Source organism: Sorghum bicolor, chromosome 3, assembly GCF_000003195.3.
Source record: "Sorghum bicolor cultivar BTx623 chromosome 3, Sorghum_bicolor_NCBIv3, whole genome shotgun sequence".
Lineage (NCBI taxonomy): Eukaryota > Viridiplantae > Streptophyta > Magnoliopsida > Poales > Poaceae > Sorghum > Sorghum bicolor.
The window spans coordinates 6,537,289-6,561,357 of NC_012872.2; the positions used below are offsets into that span (position 1 = coordinate 6,537,289).

Below are 24,069 nucleotides of genomic sequence, written 5' to 3' on the forward strand. Positions count from 1 at the left end.
GCATGTGTTGCAGCTTGTGCACGTCCTCGCCCCATGGACACCAACACGTCCAGCACCGCTGAGGAGTGAGGGTCATCCACCACATAGTCGTGCCTCAGCTCTTTGTTGTTCCTCTTTGTGAGTGCAGCTTCATTTGGGATATATTATTAGGGCTCTTTTGTAGTATCCAATAACTTTGAGTGCTCTTTAGAAAAATGACCAAACCACCCCAAAAGGGGTTGTGCGCTCCCCGTCTTCCAACATAGAACTCAATTGCTTCTAGAAAGTGTTATGTTCTTCTTGGGAGAGAACTAGGTTAGGGAGAGTTGAGAGAGAGCTTGATCCACCAGAGTCTCCCCTCATTTCTTGAATCTTACGCCTTATGTATTTTGTTTCATCTCATAGTGGAACCACCTTTCCATCATTCGTGATTTTTCCCCCCACGGGGGGTTTCCACGTAAATCTTGGTGTTCTCTCTTGATTCAGTATTTTCCTTGCCATATTTGTTTATTAAGTCATCATCTTGCTTTGTTATTGCTCCATGTATGAAGTGGTTGCTTGTATGGATATGTTGGCATGAATAGCATATGGGTGTTCTTTGATATATTGAGTTGGAGATGATGGTAATTGGTGTTTTGGTGAACTAATTGATGTAAGTATATTGTTGCTGGAAGATTTGGATAGCTTGTGGTTTGATCGATTTATTTTTAGGGTCTGTATAATTCGTGCACACAAGGTGTTCCGTGAAATGCTTGTGAGAAATTAGTTTGCTACCTTTGGTTATTCCGCTGTGTCCCTCTGTTATCCCACTCTTGGCATCGGTGGTTGACGGTGAGGGCATTTCAATGGGGTTAGAGAAAAGTATTTTTTATACTATCGGTTGAAGAGAGAAAGTAAAGAAATCACCTCAAGTAAAATGTTAGGCTCACACGTGTTCCAATAAAATGTGTCTGTTTGTCTCTACTTTGCATGGTTTGCCTTTTTGTTACTTCTCTTTGTTTACTCAATCTATCCGTACTCAATCTCCGTCCAAAAAAAGTGTCGTTTTAGGTTTTTGTGCCACAAGTTTGACTCGATTTGTAGAAAATATATACAATATTTATATCTCTAAATAAATTTGTTAAAAAACTAGAATTAAAGATCTTTCTAATGATACTAATTATGTACTAGAAATACTAATATTTTTTACTATATATTTAGTTAAAGTTATTTCTCGAGAAGCGAAAACGACGCCTATTTTGGGAGGGAGGGAGTACGTCGCTAGCGATTTGGCAGAGACTGCGAACGTCGTGATATGCTTGTGAGAAATTAGTTCGCTAGCTTTGATTATTCTTGTGCGTTATGACACTCTTGGCAGCAGTGGTTGTCACGCCCGCACCGAGGCAGAGGAAGAGGCAGTGGCGGGGGGCCAGGGTCGCCCAAGTTGGCCAAATCAGGCATCGATCCAATCGTATTGCAGTTCACGACAACCGATTTTTTTGACATGAGAACTAAGGCCTTGTTCAGTTCACACCGAAAATCAAAAAATTTTCAAGATTTCTCGTCACATCGATTCTTTCGACACATGCATGAAGCATTAAATATAAACAAAAATAAAAACTAACTGCACAGTTTATCTGTAAATCGAATTTTTTGATCCTAGTTAATTAGACAATATTTATTATAAACAAACGAAAGTGCTACAGTAGCGAAATCCAAAATCTTTTCTCATCTAAACAAGGCCTAAGTTTTGGAAGAAACGATCATGCCATCTGAGCTGAAAGATAAGCTGGTCGAGCTGCCGCCGGATTGCGCTTCTCATCAGAGTAAAAGCAGTGGTTGCATTGTTGCACATTGCAAGAGCAGCCAGAGCTAGCCATGGAGCTCCTATGCTTTGCCTCCAACACCTCGACGACCCTACCCCTCTGCTGCTGCATGGCCTTCTTCGTCTCTCTCCTTTTCTTGCTTCACCGCCGCTATGGTGGCGGCAAGTCAACGTCAAATACTAAGAGCAAGGGCCGCCTTCCCCCTGGACCACCGGCGCTGGTATTCCTCGCCAAATTCTTGGCCCTGCGGCGATCGATCTTCGACCTGGCCCCTCTGCTCCGGGACCTGCACGCGCGCCACGGCCCCGTCATCTCCGTCCACCTCTTCACCACGCTCGTCTTCGTCGCCGACCGCCGCCTCGCGCACCGCGTCCTCGTCCGGGACGGCGTCACCTTCGCCGACCGCCCGCTGCTCGCCGAGCCGGACCCGCTCTTCAGCGCCGGCGACATCAACACCGCGCCCTACGGCCTCTACTGGCGCCTCGTCCGCCGTAACCTCGCCGCCGACCGTGCCCGCGTCGGCCTCTTCGCGCCGGCGAGGCGGTGGGCGTGCGAGGCGCTCGTCACAGGCCTCCTCCGCGCGGCGCGCGTCTCCTCCTTTGAGACGGAGACGGAGCCCGTCACGGTCAGGCCGTTCCTGCGGCGCTCCATGTTCGAGCTGCTCGTGTACATGTGCTTCGGCGCTCGGCTCAGCCTTGGCGCGCTCGACGAGGTCGAGGCGCTGGAGCGGCACGTGCTCGCTTCCTTCACTGCCTTTCCGGTGTTCGCCTTCTTCCCACCGCTCACTAAGAGGCTCTTCCGCAAGCGGTGGGAGGCGCACGTGGCCGTGCGCCGGAGGCTGGAGGAGCTGTTCGTGCCGCTGATCCACGCCGCGCGCGGGCATGGCGGCGAGGACGAGGACGAGGACGACCCCCCGCCTTGCTACGCCGACTCACTCCTCGCGCTGCGGGTGCCCGACGACGAGGGCGAGCGGCCGCTCACGGATGCCGAGATGGTGAGCCTCTGCTCCGAGTTCCTCAACGCCGGGACGGACACGACGGCGACCCTGGTAGAGTGGATCATGGCCGAGCTCGCGAACAACCCCGACGTCCAAGCCAAGGTGTACGAGGAGGTGACCACCAGAGTCAAGGCCGACGTCCTCGACGACGCCGGCAACCTTCAGTCGCTCCCGTACCTGAGAGCCGTCGTGCTCGAGGGCCTGCGGCTGCACCCACCGGGCGACTTCGTCATCCCTCACGGCCTGCGAAGCGACGCGGCGGAGATCGGCGGCTACACCGTGCCTAAAGGCGCGGAGGTGAACTTCTTGGTGGCGGAGATCGGCCGCGACGAGGCGGTGTGGACGGCCGCGCACGAGTTCCGGCCGGAGAGGTTCCTGGACGGCGGCGAGGGCTGCGACGTGGACATCACGGGGAGCCGGGAGATCAAGATGATGCCTTTTGGTGCTGGTCGGAGGATGTGCCCGGGGTATGCGCTGGGCATGCACCACGCCGAGTACTTCGTGGGAAGCCTCGTGAGGGAGCTGGAGTGGCTGCCGGCGGCGAAGGGAGAGGCCGTCAACATGGAAAGAACCGTGGATTTCACCACCGTCATGAAGTACCCGCTCCGTGCGCGCATCATACCAAGAAACAAATCCTTGCTCACCTAGAACAAAAAATCTGCAGGAGGCAAACATACATGGCTATCTGCTAGTCATGTTAACCTTGTTGCTGTGTGCTTCCATCTTGTAAATGATGCATTCGAACAGGCACACGTGTTGATGAAACACAAACAATACAAAGTTCACTCTTGATTTTGAGCACAAAAGCATACTCATGCATTTAATTAATGGCCTAATCATGATTTACAGGTTACAATTTCCATCAAGATATATAGCACATTCCAATTCTGATTTGCTACACAACACACATGTAATCGATGGAATTGCCACAACAATCACAACCCAATTCCAATTTCCATAAAAAAACGGGGAACTATCTCACCTATCGACACAGCACTATACACCAGGAATTTACAAGGAGTGCATATGCATGTCTTGCTTTCCATCCATCCATCACTTGTCTGGATCATGGCTGCAAGCAACACCATCGTCCCACAAGTGGAGAGAGGCCTCAGCACTGCTTGATGCTGCGGACCTCAGGCGCCGGCAGGAACATCTGTGCTAGCCACTGCAGCGGCTTCACCAGCTCCGCACGCTTCTTTCGCCAGTACCAGATCGCGGCGTTGTAGAACTCGTTGCGGATCGTCTTCGATGCTGCCTGCCAGTCGCACTTCTCCATCTCGGATCTGGCAGTCCGCCCCATGTTGTCTCTGAACTCCCTGTTCGTCAGCAGCTGCTGGACCTTGCTGAGGCAGTCGTCCAGGTCGCCAGGGGTGAACAGGAAGCTCGTCTTGCCCTCCTGGTCCTCTGGGATTATGTCAGGGATCCCGCCGGCACGGGCCGCGACAACGGGCACTCCTGATGACATGGACTCTAGGACCACTTGGCCAAGCGTTTCTGACTCTGATGGCATGATGAAAACGTCACCACTGGCGTATGCCTGCGAGAGCTCCTCACCCTGCATCATTCCTGTGAACACTGCTGGCATTCCTTCAAACATCTTCTCTAGTTCACACCTGTCATGTAGTTAAAGACAAAAAATGTAAAAACCTAGCACTAAAGGCTCAACAATGTCAATGCACAGTATTTAAAAAAAAGTCAACACACAGAACAATGGCAACTTCAATAAAAATTGTTGAAATCAGTACTTCTTAATTCTTATCAGCCTGAAAGGATGATGTTCAGATTTCTTATCAGCACCCATGCTGACTAATGAACTAAAAGCGTAAGAGTTATGGAATAAAAACAAGGTACCATATTGGTAATACCTGTATGGTCCATCTCCGATAAATGCAATTCTTACACCAGGCAACCTATCCATTACCCTGGTAAAAAAAATAAAGCAAAATTAGTTCCAAGTAGCCAATGATGTAAGGCATGAATGAAGAACAAATATGGCATTTGGATAATTTTAATTTAGTTATACATTACTCTTCTGTTTTTAATAAAGATTGATCATGTTTGTCAACTACAAATCAAAGATCAAATCAATAAAAAAAGGAGCAAGTATGGCAATAGCTTACATCTTCAAAAAATCCAGATTTTTCTCACGCCCAAAACGTCCGACATGAATTACTAGTGGTTTTTCAGGCTCGCCGTCACTGAAGGAATACATCAAACAACATAAGCTTAAGACAATCTATCTCAACTTGCTGCATACAGAACATTCAGGAAGAAAGGAAATAGAGTATTACCTTAGCCTGACTCGCATCTCATGATTGCGAAATCTAGGATGGAAGCTTGCAGAATCAACACCTTTGTTCCAAAGGCGTATTCTGTTAGCTGAATGAGGGAAATCACATTTTTAGCATCATACAGTGAAACATATGCACATATGGTACAACGTGTACAAAAATTGACCAACCTGATATGACCTGGGCAGTTTCAAAATCTTTGCTGATAGCAACAGATGGAACTAAAGTTAAATCAGCAGCTCTATGAAGGAATCCTGTGTTTTAGGAATAACAAGACGAAGAATCAGTGTGTTTCACAGATAGGCATGCAAGTTCCTATTTAGGAAAGCAGAGATGAGGTGGGACTAAAATACTCACTTATGACTTGCCACATTGGCTCTACAAGCCAGCTAAATGTATATCTTGGTATGTATCTGCAAGCAAAAGAAATATGATGCAGTGGAAATGAAAAAATCTGGATTTCTGTCAGTTTGCAGTAAAACTTGGTGCAATAAAGTTCATAGTCAGCTTACACTGGAACATGGGTGTGATAGGACATGACTAGGGGGACACCGAGTAGCTTGGCAATAGCTAGAGCACCAAAAACCTGAAAGAGCAATGGACTTTAGTCATATTCAATAATAGATAATCAGAGAGATTTGATAATTAATGATTTGACTGTTAAAATAAACTTTACCATAATTCCAGGAGAAGATGCATGAATAATGTCAGGTTTGAACTTTGCAACCTCTGAAATGATCCTAGGACTGAGTGCCAGCGAAAGAGGTACTTTTCCATACATGGGGCATGGGAAGCTGTAAAGGATGAGAAAACAGCCATAAGCATAAGATTCCACAACTAAAGGCGCCAGATATCATGTACCCCATAGGGAAGAATACAATGCTTCCAGTCTAACCAGCATGGCAGCATGATTGATATCATTGTTCAATAACTTAACAACTTTAGGAAAGATTTTTAAAATATTTATCATGTAGCAAATAAGTAAGCTATTGTACTTGTGCTCACTTATTAATTCATTCAGTTATACTAACTAAAAGAATATGTCCAAAACCAGACAACCTGAATGCAGTAGCATAAGGAACAGTTCCAAGGCATATCATTTTTTTAGGAAAGGTACAGTTATGATCTGGATTAAGTCTCTACTTCGCACGGAGTAGAAGCTAGCAGCAAATGTTTCTTAGTGGAAGCTTCTATACAGAGTAGGCATTCTCATTTCATTATTTGAACAACAAGAAGAAAACTCAGGCCTTCAAAAAATATTGCCTAAACTGTCACTGATATTTTAAGACAGAAGTTGGCACAAGCATCCTGAAAAACTTACCTCCATGAACCAATAACCTTGGCACCATGAAACTCTTGGGGAACTCCTTCATGGTTGGTCACAACAATGACCTGAAGAACAGAACTAAACCAAATTAATCGACGCCTACTAATCAGCTGCCTCCAGAATTTCAACCCTACCAAATGACAGCAAAACGCATACCTCGTCCCCCATTTCTCGCAAATGTTTAATGAAGTTCTGGAACCGGTTCTTATACCCAGAGATGTAACTGCAGACACCAAGATGCAGAGTTACTTCCATTAGTGAGAACATTTTCATGAAAATTCAATCTAGGAGTATCTAACAAAAGCATATACTTCTGTTGTGGCAGACCTTAAAACTGATCATTGTGATTCATTCATACGGGCATGTTTGGATACCATGGGCAAATTGTTAGCTAGCTAATTTTAGCTCAAATTAGCTCTAGTGCATCCAAACAAGAGGCCTAATACGTGGACTAAATTTTTAGCCAAGTGTTCAACTAGTTGTTAGCCAACTAGCTAACCGACCATAGTTAATTTGGGCTAATTTTTAGCCCAACTAGTTACTAGCCACTGTATCCAAACTTGCCTTAAGCTCAGCTAATTTTGTTCTTAATCGTGTATTAAATCAACTGAAATCTTAATCTACTTCTATCCGGTCTTCACGAATCCCAATTCCCAAGAAAGATCCAAACTTTTTCGGCAAACAAGAGAGAGCTTGGAAGGACATCGCGTCAGGGCTCCGTCAGAGTGAAACCCTTCGCCGTTCCTGGGGATAACCTCATGAATCCAGCCAAGAGTGCGCACAAGACCAAGAACCAACCCTGACAAAGCCCGCACCAAGAAAAGAAAAAGGAAACAACAGAGCAGGGTCCGGCGAGGAGGCTTACGCGAACGGAGACGGCTCGACGAAGAGCGCGACGCGGCGCGGGCGCGCGGCCTCGTCCAGTAGCAGAGGCGGCGCCTCCTCCCCGTTAATCGCCATTGCCCCTGCGGTCACCCGAGGAGGAGACCAAGAACAGAGCGGCAATCCTTGGGTTTGCGCAAGCGTGCACGGCGCGTGTGTTCTGCTATCTGTCTATGATGTGTCGGAGCAAGGAAGAGGGCGAGCTCGCCGTTGCGTATATAAGCGGGAGAAGGACTGAAGACGACGACGAAGGCGGGCCTGGGTTGGAATTCCGGGGATATTCCATCGGCGAAGGGGAATATTGGAGGGAACCGGTTGGGCTGGGAACTTCGCGAGGCATATGCTCTCTGCTGCAAGATCTCATCTCCTCGCCTCGACGAGGGAATGATTTTCGGCAGCCAAATTGCAATTTTGTTATGCAAATAATTGGGGAGGTGTAGGGATCAGGGGATCTTGAACTCTTTTAATTCACAATCTTCGGTGATGTGTAAGTGTGCAGCTGAGTTTGTGCCTGGTTTTTATGCTTACCATCTTGCTAAATATAGGGATTGGAGTACCTTTTCCTCCGGAAATTCTTTAAAACTTAAGTCTCTTTCTATTTGGATGACTAAGACTAAACTTTAGCTTTAGATGATTATTAAACTTTAGATGATTATTAAAGTTTAGTCTAGTTTACATAAACGGGTGGAGTAAGATTACATTTGGGTTGAGGACTAGGATAGATAAGTTCATTATGATTTTCTGAAATCGAAAGATACATACATTTTTGTTTTATCAAGGGGACAGGGTCTTCCTAAATTTATTATTTGGTTTGCGGAATAGAGAAGGCTAGGATGAACTAGCCGTTATCTATCCTTTGCTACTAACATTAGCAGGAGCAGAGCTTAGTGTAAAGCCAACATGGGCATGCTCTACCTGAACTATATGATTCTCCGCTAATCTTTGTTTCTCATTATCTTATTACACTTGAAAAAAGCCATGAATTTCCTTCATAATCTATGCCATTTATTGCATGGCATCCTTCATCTTAGCTCAAGCTCTATCCCCGGGGTGTTAGTGGGGCCCAAGATTCAGCCACTAAACCTCCAAACACGTGAAGAGTCACTATGGATGGGACATTGCACCCACTCCATGGTTCCTCCATTTGCCCCATCATCCCCACCTAGCTACCCTTCATCGACCAACCATGTTGTCCCTGCCCACTCCCACCGCATCTATCTGCACCCCCTCCCCCTGCCTACCCTTGCTCGAAGAGCTCTGCACCATCCTCAACCGCCTCCACAACATCTTCCTACCAAGGCTACACCTCCAACTAGAGGAGCTACGTGTCATGGTCATGTGGGAGGCCATTAGGAGCTTGCACTAGAGCTTCGCAACATCCCCAACCAACCACCACCCCTTCACGCTCTGATTTAGGTAGGCCTACGAGAAGAAGAGGAGCACACACTGACACTTGACATTGTGGAGGGTGGGATGACTGCATATCTCTGATTTAGGGGACATGGTTGCACCAGATCTAGGAAACATAGCCATTTCTCCGTCCCTCACGCCCCTTAACTAAACACCAATGAAAATTGGATTCCCCAACTCATCCTTCCTCTTCCCCTGCACCAAACCCTACCTAAAAGAGTACTACTTTTTAGTCTAGCTTAACTAGTATCCACATTTCCCAAATAGCAGGCGGCTAAACTTTAGTGGTCTAAACATTGTTCACCGAAACTTTAATATGACTACAAGCCGGTTTGATGGACTAGAACTAATTATTAGCCCTAGCTAAAATCTATCCAAGTAAACTTTAGACAACTAACAATTAGCCCACAGGTGTGTTTGGATCATGCTAGCTAAAGGTAGATGCAATGATTGGATTTATACTAGAAATCCCATGTCTCTTTTCTCTCCTTACTAGGGCTTCCACCTGCCACTACAACTCTATTGTCGTCTCTTTGGTGCTCACCTATCTCCTTCTTCTATGGTGCCCAACATCTCTCCTCTGTATCTCTCTCCATTGACAATCACACTACCCTTGGTTGCACCATAGGGTAGGGCATGGAGAGGCTCTCTAGCGGCATGTGTAATAGACTTGGCAAACATCACCTCACGGGTCGAGGCAGCCCTTCCCTTCCTGAGGTGTGGTCAGAGGAAGAGGTTGGCCATGGTAGAGGCAGGGCATGTGAGCGTGGGGCACATGCATGCCGTGGCAGAGGCACACAGGGAGGGGGCAGGTGGCCGTTTTGAAGGCTAGACTAGATTAGCTACCGCGGAAGCGTGGGGCTAGGGTGTCAATTGGCCTCATAGGCAGAACTATGAGGATATATAGTGGTGGTCGGGACATAAAGCATCAGTGGTGTAGCGACATAGGGGGAAGGAGTCATAAGGGTGACGACGCTCGCACATGGAAGTGAGGGGAAGAGATACATAGGAGGGTACTTATTTCATTTTGAGTTTTGTGCTAACTTTTAGCCACAATTTGTTGTTTGGTCAACTTGTGAGCTAACAACTACTAGTTTGTGGCTTGGCTAAAAATTAAGGCACATTAGCTCATCTATTTAGATCCTTATGGACTAAAAATTAGTCAACTAGTTATTTAATCTCATGGATCCAAACAAACCTTAACTAATTTGGTTGATCTAAACAGGCCCTTATATATAAAGCTATTAATGGAACAAAGAACATAATCTCATGCATCCAAAGAAACCCTAACTAATATGGATGATCTAAACATGCCCATATATAAGCTATTAAGGGAACAAAGAACATAGAGATAAGGTCAGCAGCACTTCTATGCAATATCATACTCTATCGTACAAATATGAGGCCTTTAGTGAAGTGCGCCAGCTATTATTGATAAAGAAAAACACGGGTAACGAAAAACAGAATGTAATATCTATGCTCGTGGCTAGAATATGGAATAAGCAAGAGAAGCTAGATTAGGAAATAATAAGGAAAACATGTTTATATAATCTATACACGCACATGTGCTATATACAGTCTGAGGTAGAATAATGTGTTATGCACTTTTTTTTTGAGGAAGCCATCTGGCGCACTTTATTGATTTTGCAAGACAGTTACATCGTTCACCAAAGCTCCTAGCAGAAACCTAGGGGGTTCATCGACCCAATTACATGTAAGCTTCTCCTGAAGCGCTACTCTAGCTAATTCATGGGCTACACCATTTGCTTCATGATTACAATGTTCTAATGAAATAGAAACAAAATCAAGCCACATCAGTTCGCACTGCTCATAAATTGGACCACTGATTGTAGCTGTGAAACCCCCTTGTCGCATTGTTTGCACTACCTCCAAGCAGTCCAATTGAATTCTTATTCTATTGCATCCCATTGTCTGAGCTAAAGCAAGACCTTCTTTAAGTGCAGTCACTTCAGCAGTAATAGCATCAGACATGAATTCAAGGTAGCTTACCTTAGCCCCCAGGAATGAACCCGTTGAGTCCCTCATAATCGCTCCTGTTCCTCCCGATCCGAGTTTGGGTGTATAACTTGCATCTACATTCAGTAGTAATTCACCTTCGGGTGGTCTTCTCCAACCTTCTTCTTTCTTGCCAGTTCTCCCCACCTTCTTCAATGATCTCTGATAGTTTGTTGTTAAAGTTGCAATGGACAGTGCTGCTCTTGTCAGATTTTGAACAGTTTCCCCATGAGTTAACTGCCGATGTTGCCACCAGATATACCAACCTCCCGTGAGTATTAATTCAGCAAGTCCAATGTGATTCAGTTCATCAATCTGCTTTGGCCTCGTAATCATCTCAGCAACAACAACTGACCCCGAAGGGTGTAGAGATAGCGCCGAGTTGATATTGTCAGCTACTCCCAGAATTCTCCAAATCTCTTTAGCTTGGTTGCACTCGAACAGAGCATGTTTAATGTCCTCACAGTGAGATTGACAGGCAGGACAACTGCTTGAGTTTTCTATATGTCGATTTGCCAGAATACCTTTACAAGGAATGAGACCATGTAACACCCTCCAACCAAAGATTTTTATTTTTGCTGGCACCTCCAATTTCCATAGCTGAGACCACACCTTATCATCACCCATTCCACTTGCTTGTTCATTAATTCTATTTTCTCCAAACTTATGTAGCCATTGTGAATGATAGGCCGATCCAACTGAGAAGAAGTTATTCTTTGTGTAGTGCTACGCCACAATATCTTCTCTTCCATCTCTTAGAGGAATCTGTAGTATTCTGTTAACATGAATTTCCCAGAACATAGACCTGATTAGTTGGATGTCCCATGCACCCATGATTGGGTTAATGAGTTCCTCTACTCTTGTAATCAGACTATTTCCTCTAGGTGTTACAATCTTCAAATTATGACTTGATGGGATCCAATTGTCCTCCCAGATTTTTATTTGGGACCCATCTCCAACTCTCCAGATACACCCTTTCTTGAAACACTCCAAACCAGCAATAATACTTTGCCAAGTAAATGAACATCCCTTTTCCAGCTTTGCATCCAGTAATCTTCCATCTGGGTAATACTTCGATCTTAATACTCTGGCACAGAGTGAGTCCGGTTCCACCAGCACCCTCCAAATTTGTTTAGCCAACAGTGCTTTGCTAAAAGCTTCTAAATCTCTAAAACTCATACCTCCTTTACTCTTTGGAATACATAACTTCCACCAAGCTTTCTAGTGTATCCTTTTGTGATCACCGTCATCACCCCACTAGAATTGGGATGTGGCGTCGATTATCCCCTTGCATATGTTTTTTGGGATTTTGAACACCATCATCGCAAACACTGGCACGACTTGAGCCACTGATTTTATAAGGACTTCTTTTCCTCCCATGCTTAGTAGTTTCTCCTTCCAACCTTTTGTTTATCCTCTCACCCTATCCACTAAGTACTGGAAACAATCACTTCTGTATACACCAACCAAAGCTGGTAGCCCCACATACTTATCAGTTAATAAGGACTCCGTCAAAATATTCAGTGTTTCACAGACTTCAGCTTTTGTATCTACATCAGTATTCGGGCTAAAAAAGATACTTGATTTATGTGTTATGCACTTTAATTAGCCACATAACTTTTTGAGAAAAACTTCAGCCCAGCTTTAACGCAAAAAAAAACCCAGCTAACTGACTCCCTCCTCGAGCGCATAACTACAGCCCAGCTAACTGACTCCTTAGCCCAATTAAGCCCAACATACAACACCCTATCGTTAAAAGAAAAAAGTCTACTTTTCTTCTTTCAACTTTCACGAAAATCCGCTTTTCCTCTCTCAACTAAAAAGCCAGTTGATCTCTGGCAAATTGCTCATCCACCAAAAAAACAGAGACTGACACCAGCAGTCTGCCAACAATGGAGGAAGCCAGATTCTGGATGGATCAAATGTAATGTGGATGCATCGTTTAATGATGGTGATCGCACAGGTGCGACAGGAATGGTTCTCCGTGATCATGATGGACAGGCGTGTGGGGTTTCAGCCAGATGGTATGAGCACTCTCTGAATGCCCTTGCCACTGAAGCAATGGCATGTCGTGACGGCATGCAGTTTGCTCGAGAAAGGGGAGTGCGGAAGCTACTGGTGGAGACTGATTGTCAGGTTCTGGTGAATCTGTGGGAGAACCGCGCTATGCAAAAATCGGAGATAGAACCCTTTATGCACCAAATGGCGCAACTAAGCCGGAGTTTTGAGGTTTTCAGCTTATGCTTTGTTAGTAGAAATTGTAATAGGTTAGCTCATGAGTGTGCTAAATTGGTTTCTCGTGGCAATCCGGTGGAAGAGTGGCTGTTAGCTCCACCAGGCTTACGAGTTATCATTGATGATGATTGTAACCTTGCTCATGGCTAATATAAACTCCGGTTAATCTAAAAAAAAAACTAAAAAGCCAGTTAAACCACATCTCTTAACTTTTTAAAGCGTGTATTTTACCTCCCTAAAACAATTTTGAAGGTGGTATGCTTTAGGGGGTGTTTGGGACTGCTCTCCTCCACGTTTTTCCAGCTCTGCTCCACGTTTTTTAGCCAAACAGTTTCAACTCCACGCACTCAGTTCGAGAAAAAAGGTTGGAGTTGTGAGAGCACCTAAAGAGGTACTCCACGAACTCCAGTTTTTTGTGGAGCTGCTCCACGACGGAGTTTATGGAGCAGAGTTCATGGAGCAGTCCCAAACACCCCCTTAGTATATTTTTTTGTTGTAGCTTTAGATCTATGTTTTTTCCGTAATTAATTGAAATAATTCATAGTTGCAGCTTCTATAATTATTATTTTTGGATTAAAGCATACTATATTATATGTTCATTGTGTATATCTACTCATGTGGATTCCAACAAAATATATTTTCTATTTATGATTTTTTAAAGAATTGGCCAAATAATAAAAAAGACAAAGACAAAACCTTTATAGCAAAACTTTGTACTAAAGCATACCATATTATATATTCACCGTGTAAATCTACTTATGTTGAGTTCAAAAAATTAGAGTTTATATTTTATGATTTTTTTGTGAACTATGATTTTCAAAGATTCAACCGTAATAATTAAAAAAGAAAAAGACAAAACAATCGTGACTGTAGCAAAGTTACTATTTATTGTAGCAAAAGCGCATTCGAAACTACTCCAGAGAGGTAAAATGCACTGTTTAAAAAAATTGAGGAAGATAATTTGTCTGATTTTGAAGTTAAGGGAGGAAAAAAACTTTCCTGAAAAGAAAAGTAAAAACTATAGTCTAGCTAACTGACTCCTCAGGCCCAATTAAGCCCAATATACAATACCCTATCGTTTCCTCTGTATCCGCAGAGGTGGGCAAAATAAACCGATAACTATTGAGTGAAAATCAAACCAAAACACCCACGACTAAGGCCTTGTTTAGTTTCTTAAAAAAACTAAAAAAAATTCAAAATTCTCCATCACATCGAATCTTTCGACACATGTATGAAGCATTAAATATAGATAAAAAATAACTAGTTACATATTTTGTCTGTAATTTGCGAGACGGTCTTTTGAGTCTCTAGTAAGTTTATAGTTGAACAATAATTACCAAATATAAAATTATTGACCTTGCTCATAGATGAGTTATTATGCTTTTTATTAGTTAATTCGTATTTTTAGATAATACTGTAGCGTTAGCATGGACAATATATACTACTAAGTGCTAATCCATGAATTGCTACTCATGCATTTTACATAAATCCGTAACATACCACTCCGAAGGTAGTTAAATTCCCTAGTGCAGTGAGGATTACAACTGGAGTCAAATCAAATCACGTCGGAAGTAGCAGAGTTGGGGGTTCTTTTGCCACGTAATGAATGACCTGGAAACCAAGCACGCATGATTTGTGATACGCCATCTTCCCAAATATTTGTTATTAATATTGTACCTATCATGTCTTCTTCGAGGAAAAACAAACGAGGGGTGAGCATGCCCACGTCCCAACCCAGCGTTTGTTCAAAAAATGCCAGGGCAAAGAGCCGGCAAACAGCCACGATAACAAAGCACAGGCATATGCCGGTAACCCGTTGTTCAGTACAAGGCTACAAGCATGGCTATATAGCACAGGCCACAGGCATGCATGCCGGTTACCGTGACCCGGTGTGGAGTACAAGGCTACAACTACAAGCAGGATGGCTACATCTGTAATTGATGGTGCTGGTACATATATAAACACACTAGTTAGGTTATTGTCAGGCAACCGGCACTGCAGCGCCGGAAGACAACAACAATGGCGACGACTGCCAGTGGCGGCGAGCTTTCCATCACAGTGGAGCCCTCGGCGGCCGCTGCCGGTGGCGAGGCGCAGCAGAGCGAGAGCCGCAGTGCCGACGACGTGGTGAGGAGGAAGCTGAAAACTCTGAATAAGATCGTGTTCTGCGTTGCGTTCCTGGAGTGGGCGAGCAACATTGCCGGCACTCTCGCCTTCATTTGGTCTACTGTGGTCTTGCTCGGCGGGTTCTGCTCTCTGCTGATCCGCGTGGATTTCTGGTTCGCCACGGTCATGGTCTTCATAGAAGGCTCCAGCTGGTGCGTTTCTTGAACTACTACTACTACTACATGCATGTACTATATACAGATCACGAAAAAGGCATTGGCATTTCAAGATTTCTCACCAAAATTCATGGCTACCGCCGCATATATGTCATCAGGGTTTTCATCCGCAACGATGCGTCAGTCAACCAGCGGTTAATATTCGGCTCCACGCACGCATTCAGATGGGAAGATTTCTCTCCCCCTCGCATGTTAGTGGGACAAACGTCTGGGAAATTAAGTGCGGTGTCCATAGGTGTCGGCGTTGCCTTCTTTCCCGAGTTTCGGCCGGAAATAGCTTCAAGCATATTGAAGGTGGCCTTCCTGCTTATTGTCAGCCAGTTGCTGACTCGACTACAGAGGGGCTCTTTTGTTCACACTGTCCTCTTTCTTATGGGGATTGTTTGTGTTAGCGCAACAATGTATAGTTATGTTCAAACTGCGCCGCAAAGATCCAAGACATCCAAGCATGATTCGCTTGCTTCCCTAAAGGCTACCGGGTTAGCTTTTGCCTGGCTATTCGGAACTATGCTTCTGGTAGTGCTGTCCTGTCGAATCATGTCCTTCTTACCGTTTATGAGAAATCCCATACCGCTGCTTCGCTTTAAAATCTTTATAGCCTCAGCCTTGGCATGTCTGCCCTTCCTCCAAGCAACATTATTAGCTTCTTATTACAAATACTTGAGCGTATCAGTCGCTATAACGCTACTAATGGTTAGCAACGAAGTGCTTTGGGGAGCAGACGATGATAGCTCTAGCTCCACGGGGACTTCGGAGCTAAACAACAATAACAGCTCTCCAGAGACAGAAACCTCGGAACAAAATAGTAGCTCATCCTGTGGCCTCTTCTTGCAGATCGTCGAAACAATCCTGCCCATACTCTTCTTTTGGAGCGTGATGTTCCCATTACCTGGCATACCCGTCTCCCTTGAGATTTCATTCTATATGTTATTCTCGGTGACAGCAGGGGTGCTGATCGCCAACTTGCAGATCCCAGTGGCATTCCTGCAGGTTCTGCATTCGATTTTGCGCCTTCACAGCCTGCTAGGTCATCAACGCCATGACTATAATAACCTCCTGCGTGATGGGGCAAGCCCAAACTTGGTGCCATCCATAGTGGTCTTCTTCATGCTGGAGCTATGCCAGGGGTCATCCTATATCCTGGCAGTCATCCTCGGGTTCATCTCCTATCTCCGTCGCATATCGCTTGCCCGTGACTTGGGATTCAGACAAGAGTGGGGAGCCAAAGCTATCAGCCTATACTTCCGTCAAGCTTACCAGACACGCATGGAAACGGGACTTTTTCGTCAACAAGACAAAGAGAAATACACGCCAAGCCTCGACCTCGAGAGCTTCGCCATTCAGTCCCTTGGCTGCACCTCAAGCCATGAAATGCAAATTGCTGGTCTGCGGATTCTCGACAACAGCCTGCAACGAGGTGACTCCGAATCCAATAAGAAGCTCATTACAGAAATAGTCAAAGATACGAAAAACATCATCACTAATATCATAGGACTTATCAGCTGCTATCTCACCGTTGAGGAAAAAAACAGTGGTGGCCATGGCCTACAGAATCACAAAAAAACGATGACACAGCAGATGGAACAGCATCACAAGAAAAGGACAGAGCAGATGGAAGTGGCACGATTGTGTTTGGAGTTTGTGAGGACGATTGCTATCAACGGTGGGAAAATTAGCGCAAGGTTTCGCAAGGAGCTGTCGGAGAACCCCTTCTTTATGGACAGCCTCGATCGTATCTTGAACTTTTGGGGTTGGCAAGTAGATGACCTACGGGAGAAGGTGATGGCTATAGTAGCAACGCTGGCCGTGGATGAGGCTGCAAGGAAGGAGATTGGGAGCAACCAATCTATTATTCCCAATTTGATGCATGAATTTGAGCCCAACATGTACGACGATGATCGTTCGTCACTACGAATGGCTGCAGGGGAAGCACTGGCAAATCTTACAATAAATAGCGCAGACAACTGCTACGCTATCTTGTTGGCGGACCCAGAGCATAATCTTCTCACGAAGCTCATCGACATGCTTGATGATGAATACTACATATGTGTTGCAGCAAATCTACTCCATAATCTTTGTGTAAACTCCAGAGACATGCTGATCGACCTTGGTGCAAACGTGCACCTGGAATCTGCCCTGTCAAAGGTAAGCATCTCCATCAATATGACAAACTGCTAGCATCATTTTTCCTTCCTCGTATGTCCTTCATTAAATCCACTGGCTCGCGCATCTGTATTTTTTAGTATTAGTATAAACATATCTACATATATGTGTGTCGATCAATCAATATTCATTATGCATGTTAGCTTCATTTCCATAGAAGAAAATAACAATATATGAAGTGATCCTTCATTGTTTAACAATGTCATTATCATCACACTCACACCTTGCAGGCAATGGAAATTATCAGGACTAAAGAGGGCAAACAATTGGAGGCCGCACTCTGTGTCGCTTCACAAATTGGTTATGTGATCCCTGAATACGTTGCCCAGGAGCTTGATCCCGATACCGATGCTGCTGCAGCGGAACAACTTGTAACAAAGCTTCTGGATACTCTCAAGTCCAACAGGGAGCCATGTCTTGAGTACCCAAGGATAAGAAGGGTCCTTGTTGAGGCCATATCAATTGTGGAATTGTGTCCTGGATACACAAAAATCTTCAGAGAAAAGGGCGCGAAGGATGCCCTGGACATGGTCAAAGGAACCCCATCTAGATTGGAAAGATACAGGGTCTTCCTCGATGGAGAAGGAGTGATCCCGGAGAGCTTAACTATGCGTGACCTAGTTGACAACGCCAAAAGGCTAATTTATGAGGAAACTCCAACTCCTGGTTGCCGGATTTAAGGGTGGCAGCCATATAAAAATGTATTTGTGTTGTATTAGGAAACAATACCTGTGCATTTTGTTGTGGATAAAATAAATGGGGGACTACCAAAATGTAAAAATAACTGTATGCGCGATACATTCACCGTTCATGCAAATTTAGTCCTTATTACATGAGCAGTGACTCACACTCCCATCCTTATCTCCACGACGCTCGACGACAGCATCTCTTCCTCACTCGCAGCTGCAAACACACGCACCTTTCCTGCTTCCTCAGCTAAGCAGACGCAAGCTCGAAGATTCATGCCGGATCTCGGTAGCGTCTCGCGGGAGAAGTTTGGTCGGCGGGTGTGGCCATGTGGGGACCTCCCTGGCTAGCTCCCTCATGAAGTCCCCGTCAGCTTCTCAGCGCCTTGCACTGGTGACCTCAGGGGCGGTGGAGGAGGAGCAGACGGCAACAGGTTAGGACTCAGGAGTTGCAAGGAATAACGGGAGGGTCAGGACTCAGGAGTTAACGGGAGGGTCAGGACTCAGGAGTTAACGGGAGGGTCAGGACTCAGGAGTTGCAAGGAAACGTCAGGGAGGACGGGTAGGAACCTCGTTTGGCACGGCTCAGGTTCGCTTTGCTATTGAAGTTACTTTTTTAGGTTTTGGCTTCATAAATAGCTTTTTTATATTAGAGTGCGTAGCGGAATCTAGTTCAACTCGCTATCCCCGCGAGCTAGTGCCCCTTTTGAACTTAGATCAACTGGAGCCTACAACATACCCAGCTCGGCCTAACTCAACTCAAAAGACTAGCTTCATAGGTGAGGACTGCCCCCACCTTATATGTTGCGCTCTTCCACCATCAATTAATAATGTGAGACTAAACCTAACAATATCCCTCGTCACATGTTGAACCCAACTCTTCACTTCATACTATACCATGTGATCTCCATAATATGTTATGTAGGCCTCGAGTCCAACGCTCATACACTACTACACAAAAATCTTTATCGCGATCTTTTGAAAACACTATCTGAGACGGGCACAAATTTCAACCGCCTCGGTTAATACCTGTCTGTTGGGACATGTCATGTTCACATAGGCCAAGTCCCTAGAAGAGGCCCAACTCAAGCCATTGGAGTGGTATGTAAAATCCACCCCCACGGAGGGTCGCTTGTAAATTTCCGCCTAAATAATGCCATGATCATGAGGGCAAGGGGGGCTCTCTTGACTCTCCCACTATTTTTCTCGCAAAACCCTAGTTGCCGCCGCACTCTCCCTCCTCGTCTTTTGGATCCTTCGATAACCTTCTCCATAGAACCTTCGCACTGGACCATTGTCGCACAGCCTTCTCTGCGTAGCCTTCGTCTTGGAGTCTTCTCCATGAAGCCCTTATAGAGAACGACCATCAAACCTCCATTCGAGACTTGTTCCACGCCTTCGTCGAGAACCTTCTCTAGCTAGGTCTTCGTCCTGGACCTTCGTCCAGAACCTTCTCCAGCCAGGCCTTCGTCCTGGACCTTCATCCTGGACCTTCATCGAGAACCTTCTCTAGCCAGGCCTTCGTCCTGGACCTTCGTCCAGAACCTTCTCCAGCCAGGCCTTCGTCCTGAACCTTCGTCGAGAACCTTCTCTAGCCAGGCCTTCGTCCGGGACCTTCACCGAGGGACCTTCTTCAGCTAACAATCCACGAGGAGCCTCCATCTCTCAACCCTGTTCGGGACGCTTGTCCCAACACTGTCATTAAACAAGACTATCGCTTTTTATTAACCGAGACGGTTACAAGCAACCGCCTCGCAAAATCGATTTACAAAATACCTTTATTTTCAGAGGTGAGCCACTTATGAGGCCTGTCTCGGTTAATATCCTTGAGGCCCAGAAAAAACCCACATCCAATCCTATAGGGTTGGTATATATATATATATATAGGAACTACAGAGTTAGGGTTCACTTCACACTCTCACTCAGCGTCGCTCGCCCTTCATAGTCCTTCACCGAGCGCCCCCCCCTCTCTCTCTCTCTCTCCTGTTGGCATGTCCTCCTCTCTCCCTTCAGCTAGTGCCCCCCTCTCCCGGTGGATCTAGAGAAGTTTGTGGCCTGGTGGTGCTGTGACATGGCAGCCCATGGTGCAGCGATTTGGTGGCCCGACAGTGCGGCTGCCTGACAACGGATGGCGCAGGCCTAGTTGATTCGATGGTCTAGGCGCAAGCTCCTTCACCGGTCGAACTTCTCCACCCTTCGACACCTCCTCCAACTCTGACAGCGGCACCCCTCCCTCCAGATCTAGCATGGCGTGATGTAGAGAGCACAGATCCGGCTACCAAGGGCCTAGATCCGTGCAGGGGCAACATGGTCGCGTCCTCATCCTCCTCTGGCGTGGCAGCATGGGCGAGGAGATCCCGGATCTAGGAGTTGGCCACACGGTGATGGTGTGGGCGAGTTGCAGTTGTGTTCCTCCCCTACACTCCCTTGCTCAAAGATCCGGTAGTCAGAGGCTAGATCCAACGGCGAGCAGCCGGATCCTAGCGGTACAACGAGCTATGGGGGCGATGGCCCATGGATGGGCTTGGCGCCCCTGTGGATAGGCTTGTTGGACTTGTTCATGGGTTCTTTTTAGTTTTTTATTCGATTAACCGAGGCGAACAGGCAACCGCCTCGAAAATAGTCTCATTTACTGTGACCTTTGGTTCGAGGCGGTTGGCCTGCCCGCCTCGGTTAAGCGTTTTTGCCCGCATCGGTTAAAAATATTATAGTAGTGATATCACACATAACCCATGTGACCTTTGGGACGTTAACGGGCTCCCCCGTTACCATGTGAACCCAGAGATTTTCTAGGTCTTCTAACCATGGGTCGCAGCGAAATCTAGTCTATCTTGCTATCCCCACGAGTCGGCACCCCTCAAGCCTAGGTTCATCGGAACCCACAACATACTAAGGCCTTAGGCCTAACTCAACTAAAAAATATCAGCCTTGATTGGTGAGGACTGCCCCATCTTATATGTTGTGTTCTTCCACCATCAGTTACCGATGTTGGACTAAATCTAACACTTCTCGTGAAGCTGGAGCGGTTTTTATTTTTGCTACCAATTTAGACAAATGTTTTTTTGCCAAACTTACTTGGCTCACATGAACTCTAGTTAATTTGTATATTTACTTTGTCATTTTTGGTTTACAACTTTTTTACATTATGTTTAAGCTCTTGGTCTAGAATATAATATAATGTTTATACAAAAAATGGACTATTTCTTCACCGGTTATATGCGAACAATATAATGATGCAAATATATCTTTTCTTCCAAGACAACCTATGGATAAGTTATGGATGTACACAAAACAAAGACATGAAACTTCCTACATACAAGATGTGAATGGTTTTACTGAATTCATTAGAAGACACGGTTTGATTAGGTAGACAAAGGAGATATATTGTCCTTATATCTAAAAAAATTTTAAGATTCCTTGTCACATCGAATCCTTTGAAACGTATGCATGTAGCATTAAATATGGATAAAAAATAACTAATTACATAGTTTACATATAACTTACGAGATGAATCTTTTGAGCCTAGTTAATCTATGGTTGGACAATAATTACCAAATACAAATGAAAGTGCTACAGTAGCCAAACTTAAAAAATTTTGCGATAGTTCATCACCCAAAAATTTTTCACTCATCTCATCGAATCTTTTGATGCATGCATGAAGTATTAAATGTAGATGAAAAAACTAATTGTATAATTTAGTTATAAATCACGAGATGAATCTTTTAATTCTAATTAGTTCATGATTAGCCATAGTTGCTACAGTAACTATGCTTAATAGATTTGTCTCGCGGTTTCTAAACGAGCTATGTAATTTGATTTTCGATTAGTCTACGTTTAATACTTCAAATATGTGCCGGCATATCCAATATGACATTGAAAAATTTTCTTTTCGTGAACTAAACATGGCCACGTTAATTGTATTGAATGGTAGTACACCGATTACACACTGTTGATCACCTAGGAGGAGCTGCGATTGATGACCGCCCTGGGAGGAGCTGAGGAGCTAAGAGTATCTCCAATAGTTTGCCATTTGGTTTTTACATTCTTAATTTTTTGGTAAAATAAAAAAATTTCCAATAGTTTAGCATTTTCCCTCCCCATTTTTCCCAACTTCATCATGAGCGCACGGTCTAAGAGCGCGTATCTAGAGTTTTCCGGCGCGTCTAGTAAGTTGGAAGAAAGACAAGGTTCGAGGTGAGAAAAACACAAAAGAGAAAGATTTGGTGAAAAGACTTACAAGCATACCGAAACAAATTTTGGGTTTCTAATACAAAATATGAGACTAAGTCATAGAAAAAAATGACGAGAAAAAACTTTTAGGAGAGAAATATAGGAAACTTTTGGAGATAGACTTTTTTTTTCCTTCTTATACTAATTTAGAAGTCGGCAAACACTATATTTTGGACAACAAAATTGAAGATCTCTTGGAGATGCTCTAAGGCACGGAGGGAGTGCAAGTGAATTATGTCAAACTATTGGAGATAGACTTTCTTTTTTCCCATTTCATATTATTTTAAGAGTTGATAAATAAACATCATTATTTGGGAAACGAAATTGGCTGAACTGTAATGGGGCCGAGTAACTAGTGCATGCTTTGTAATAAGTGCCATCTACCCGCTCTCCTGCAGTAGTTTGTGCAGTAGCACGGTGCGGAGGCAGTCGTCTCCCCACAGCCCGGCCGCGGCCATGTCCACGACGACGTCCTGCACGGTGATGCCGCCCACGCGGCACACGGACGCGTGCTGCACCGGCAGGTCCAGCGCGCGGAGCGCGGCCATGAGGCGCGCGGGGGCGTGGCGCGTCGCGACAGTCGTCGTCAGGCGCAGCGCCGCCGCGTCCCGACCGTGCACCGCCCGCACCTCCAGCTCCTGACCGGAGCCACCAAAAAGCAAGCAGGGGAGCTGGGAGAGAGAGGCCGCCGTCGTCCGCTTATTGGCCTCTGCGTCGGCCTGGAGCTGCTCGACGCGGCCGTGCAGCTTGGTGATGTAGCCGACGGCGTCGGCGAGAAGGGACGCCCTGTCCATCCCAGTCACCGTGGGCACGGCGGCCCGGAGGTCGCAGAACAGGCGGTTGAGCCTGTCACGCCGCAGCCGCTCGGCTTCCACGTGGGTGACGACGATTGTGGTGCCGGCGGCGCGAGAGCCAGAGCCAGGCTTCCGTCCCCGCTTCCTCCCCGCGAGTGGTGCCGCCGGCGACGGCAGGCTGGTGGAGCTCATGTCCTGGTGGGGGTCTTCGTCCTCATGGTTGTCTAGCACGTTGTCTTGGTCGTTGCCCAACAACCACTTCTCTAGGGCATCGCTGGACATGAACTCGGACGACGCTGGATTCTGGTTGCGGTGGTCGTCGGCGGAAAAGGGTGACATGAAGTGGGGGTCATCCATTGCACCGTTGCCGTCGGGTGACATGAAGCAGGGAGAGTAACAAGGCGGGAGGTCATCCATTGCACCACCGTATGTAAGGTCTAGTGCCAGAGTCTCATCGTAATATATATATAGATCGGGGCCACGTCACAAACACATCATGCTTACGGGGGCTTATTACCCAATGCCGACGTTGCTCACAAACCATTTGGTTAATTGGGGACATCGCAGCGCAGGGGAGGACAGCTTTGGACACGATCGAGTGCTTGATTGAGCCGCCTGACGGCCAGGACGACAAGGATATGGCGTGGGAACGCTGTGGGCCGCGCGCGCCGAGAACGACGAGCAGGAAGCTAGGGATGGCAGGCAGTTGAATTTTCAGACTGCCGAGGATAGATGTGAAGGTACCTAAGCTATGCATGCGTCTCTCTCTTAAAAAAAAAGAAAAACTAAGATATGCATTCACAGCGTACGTGACCACCGCTCGATTGCACTTCGTACACTGTTTGCGTTGATTGCGTACGATCTTACTATAGTATACTATGACGGAGAGTGGCGGTACACGACATGACA

At 45.8% G+C, this 24,069-nt stretch overlaps 3 protein-coding genes across 3 annotated transcripts; 1 reads left to right on the plus strand and 2 right to left on the minus strand.

Moving 5' to 3' along the window:
• On the plus strand, positions 1,697-3,458 carry LOC8073324 (cytochrome P450 89A2). The gene has a single exon (XM_002455175.2). It carries the CDS (start codon positions 1,837-1,839, stop codon positions 3,427-3,429), a length of 1,593 nt encoding a protein of 530 aa, XP_002455220.1. The 5' UTR covers positions 1,697-1,836; the 3' UTR covers positions 3,430-3,458.
• LOC8073325 (sulfoquinovosyl transferase SQD2) lies at positions 3,606-7,666 on the minus strand. Its single transcript, XM_002457340.2, has 11 exons — positions 7,268-7,666; positions 6,559-6,625; positions 6,397-6,467; positions 5,752-5,869; positions 5,588-5,661; positions 5,433-5,488; positions 5,246-5,329; positions 5,076-5,163; positions 4,905-4,982; positions 4,650-4,706; positions 3,606-4,397 (listed from the first exon to the last, which is right to left on the minus strand). The coding sequence occupies exons 1-11, from the start codon at positions 7,360-7,362 to the stop codon at positions 3,893-3,895; spliced, it is 1,293 nt and encodes a 430-aa protein (XP_002457385.1). The 5' UTR covers positions 7,363-7,666; the 3' UTR covers positions 3,606-3,892.
• LOC8073327 (transcription factor bHLH14) lies at positions 22,701-23,570 on the minus strand. Its single transcript, XM_002457341.2, has one exon. The coding sequence runs from the start codon at positions 23,539-23,541 to the stop codon at positions 22,747-22,749; it is 795 nt and encodes a 264-aa protein (XP_002457386.2). The 5' UTR covers positions 23,542-23,570; the 3' UTR covers positions 22,701-22,746.

What these genes read in the sequence shown, in the direction of transcription:
- LOC8073324 (XM_002455175.2), top strand. Translation starts at nt 1,837, where the DNA reads ATGGAGCTCCTATGCTTTGCCTCCAACACCTCGACGACCCTACCCCTC.
- LOC8073325 (XM_002457340.2), bottom strand. Translation starts at nt 7,362, where the DNA reads ATGGCGATTAACGGGGAGGAGGCGCCGCCTCTGCTACTGGACGAGGCC. An exon ending in GCCAATGTGGCAAGTCATAA is followed by an intron (nt 5,330 to 5,432) that starts GTGAGTATTTTA and finishes CCTAAAACACAG; the next exon opens with GATTCCTTCATAGAGCTGCT. An exon ending in GAGATGCGAGTCAGGCTAAG is followed by an intron (nt 4,983 to 5,075) that starts GTAATACTCTAT and finishes GTATTCCTTCAG; the next exon opens with TGACGGCGAGCCTGAAAAAC.
- LOC8073327 (XM_002457341.2), bottom strand. Translation starts at nt 23,541, where the DNA reads ATGTCACCCGACGGCAACGGTGCAATGGATGACCCCCACTTCATGTCA.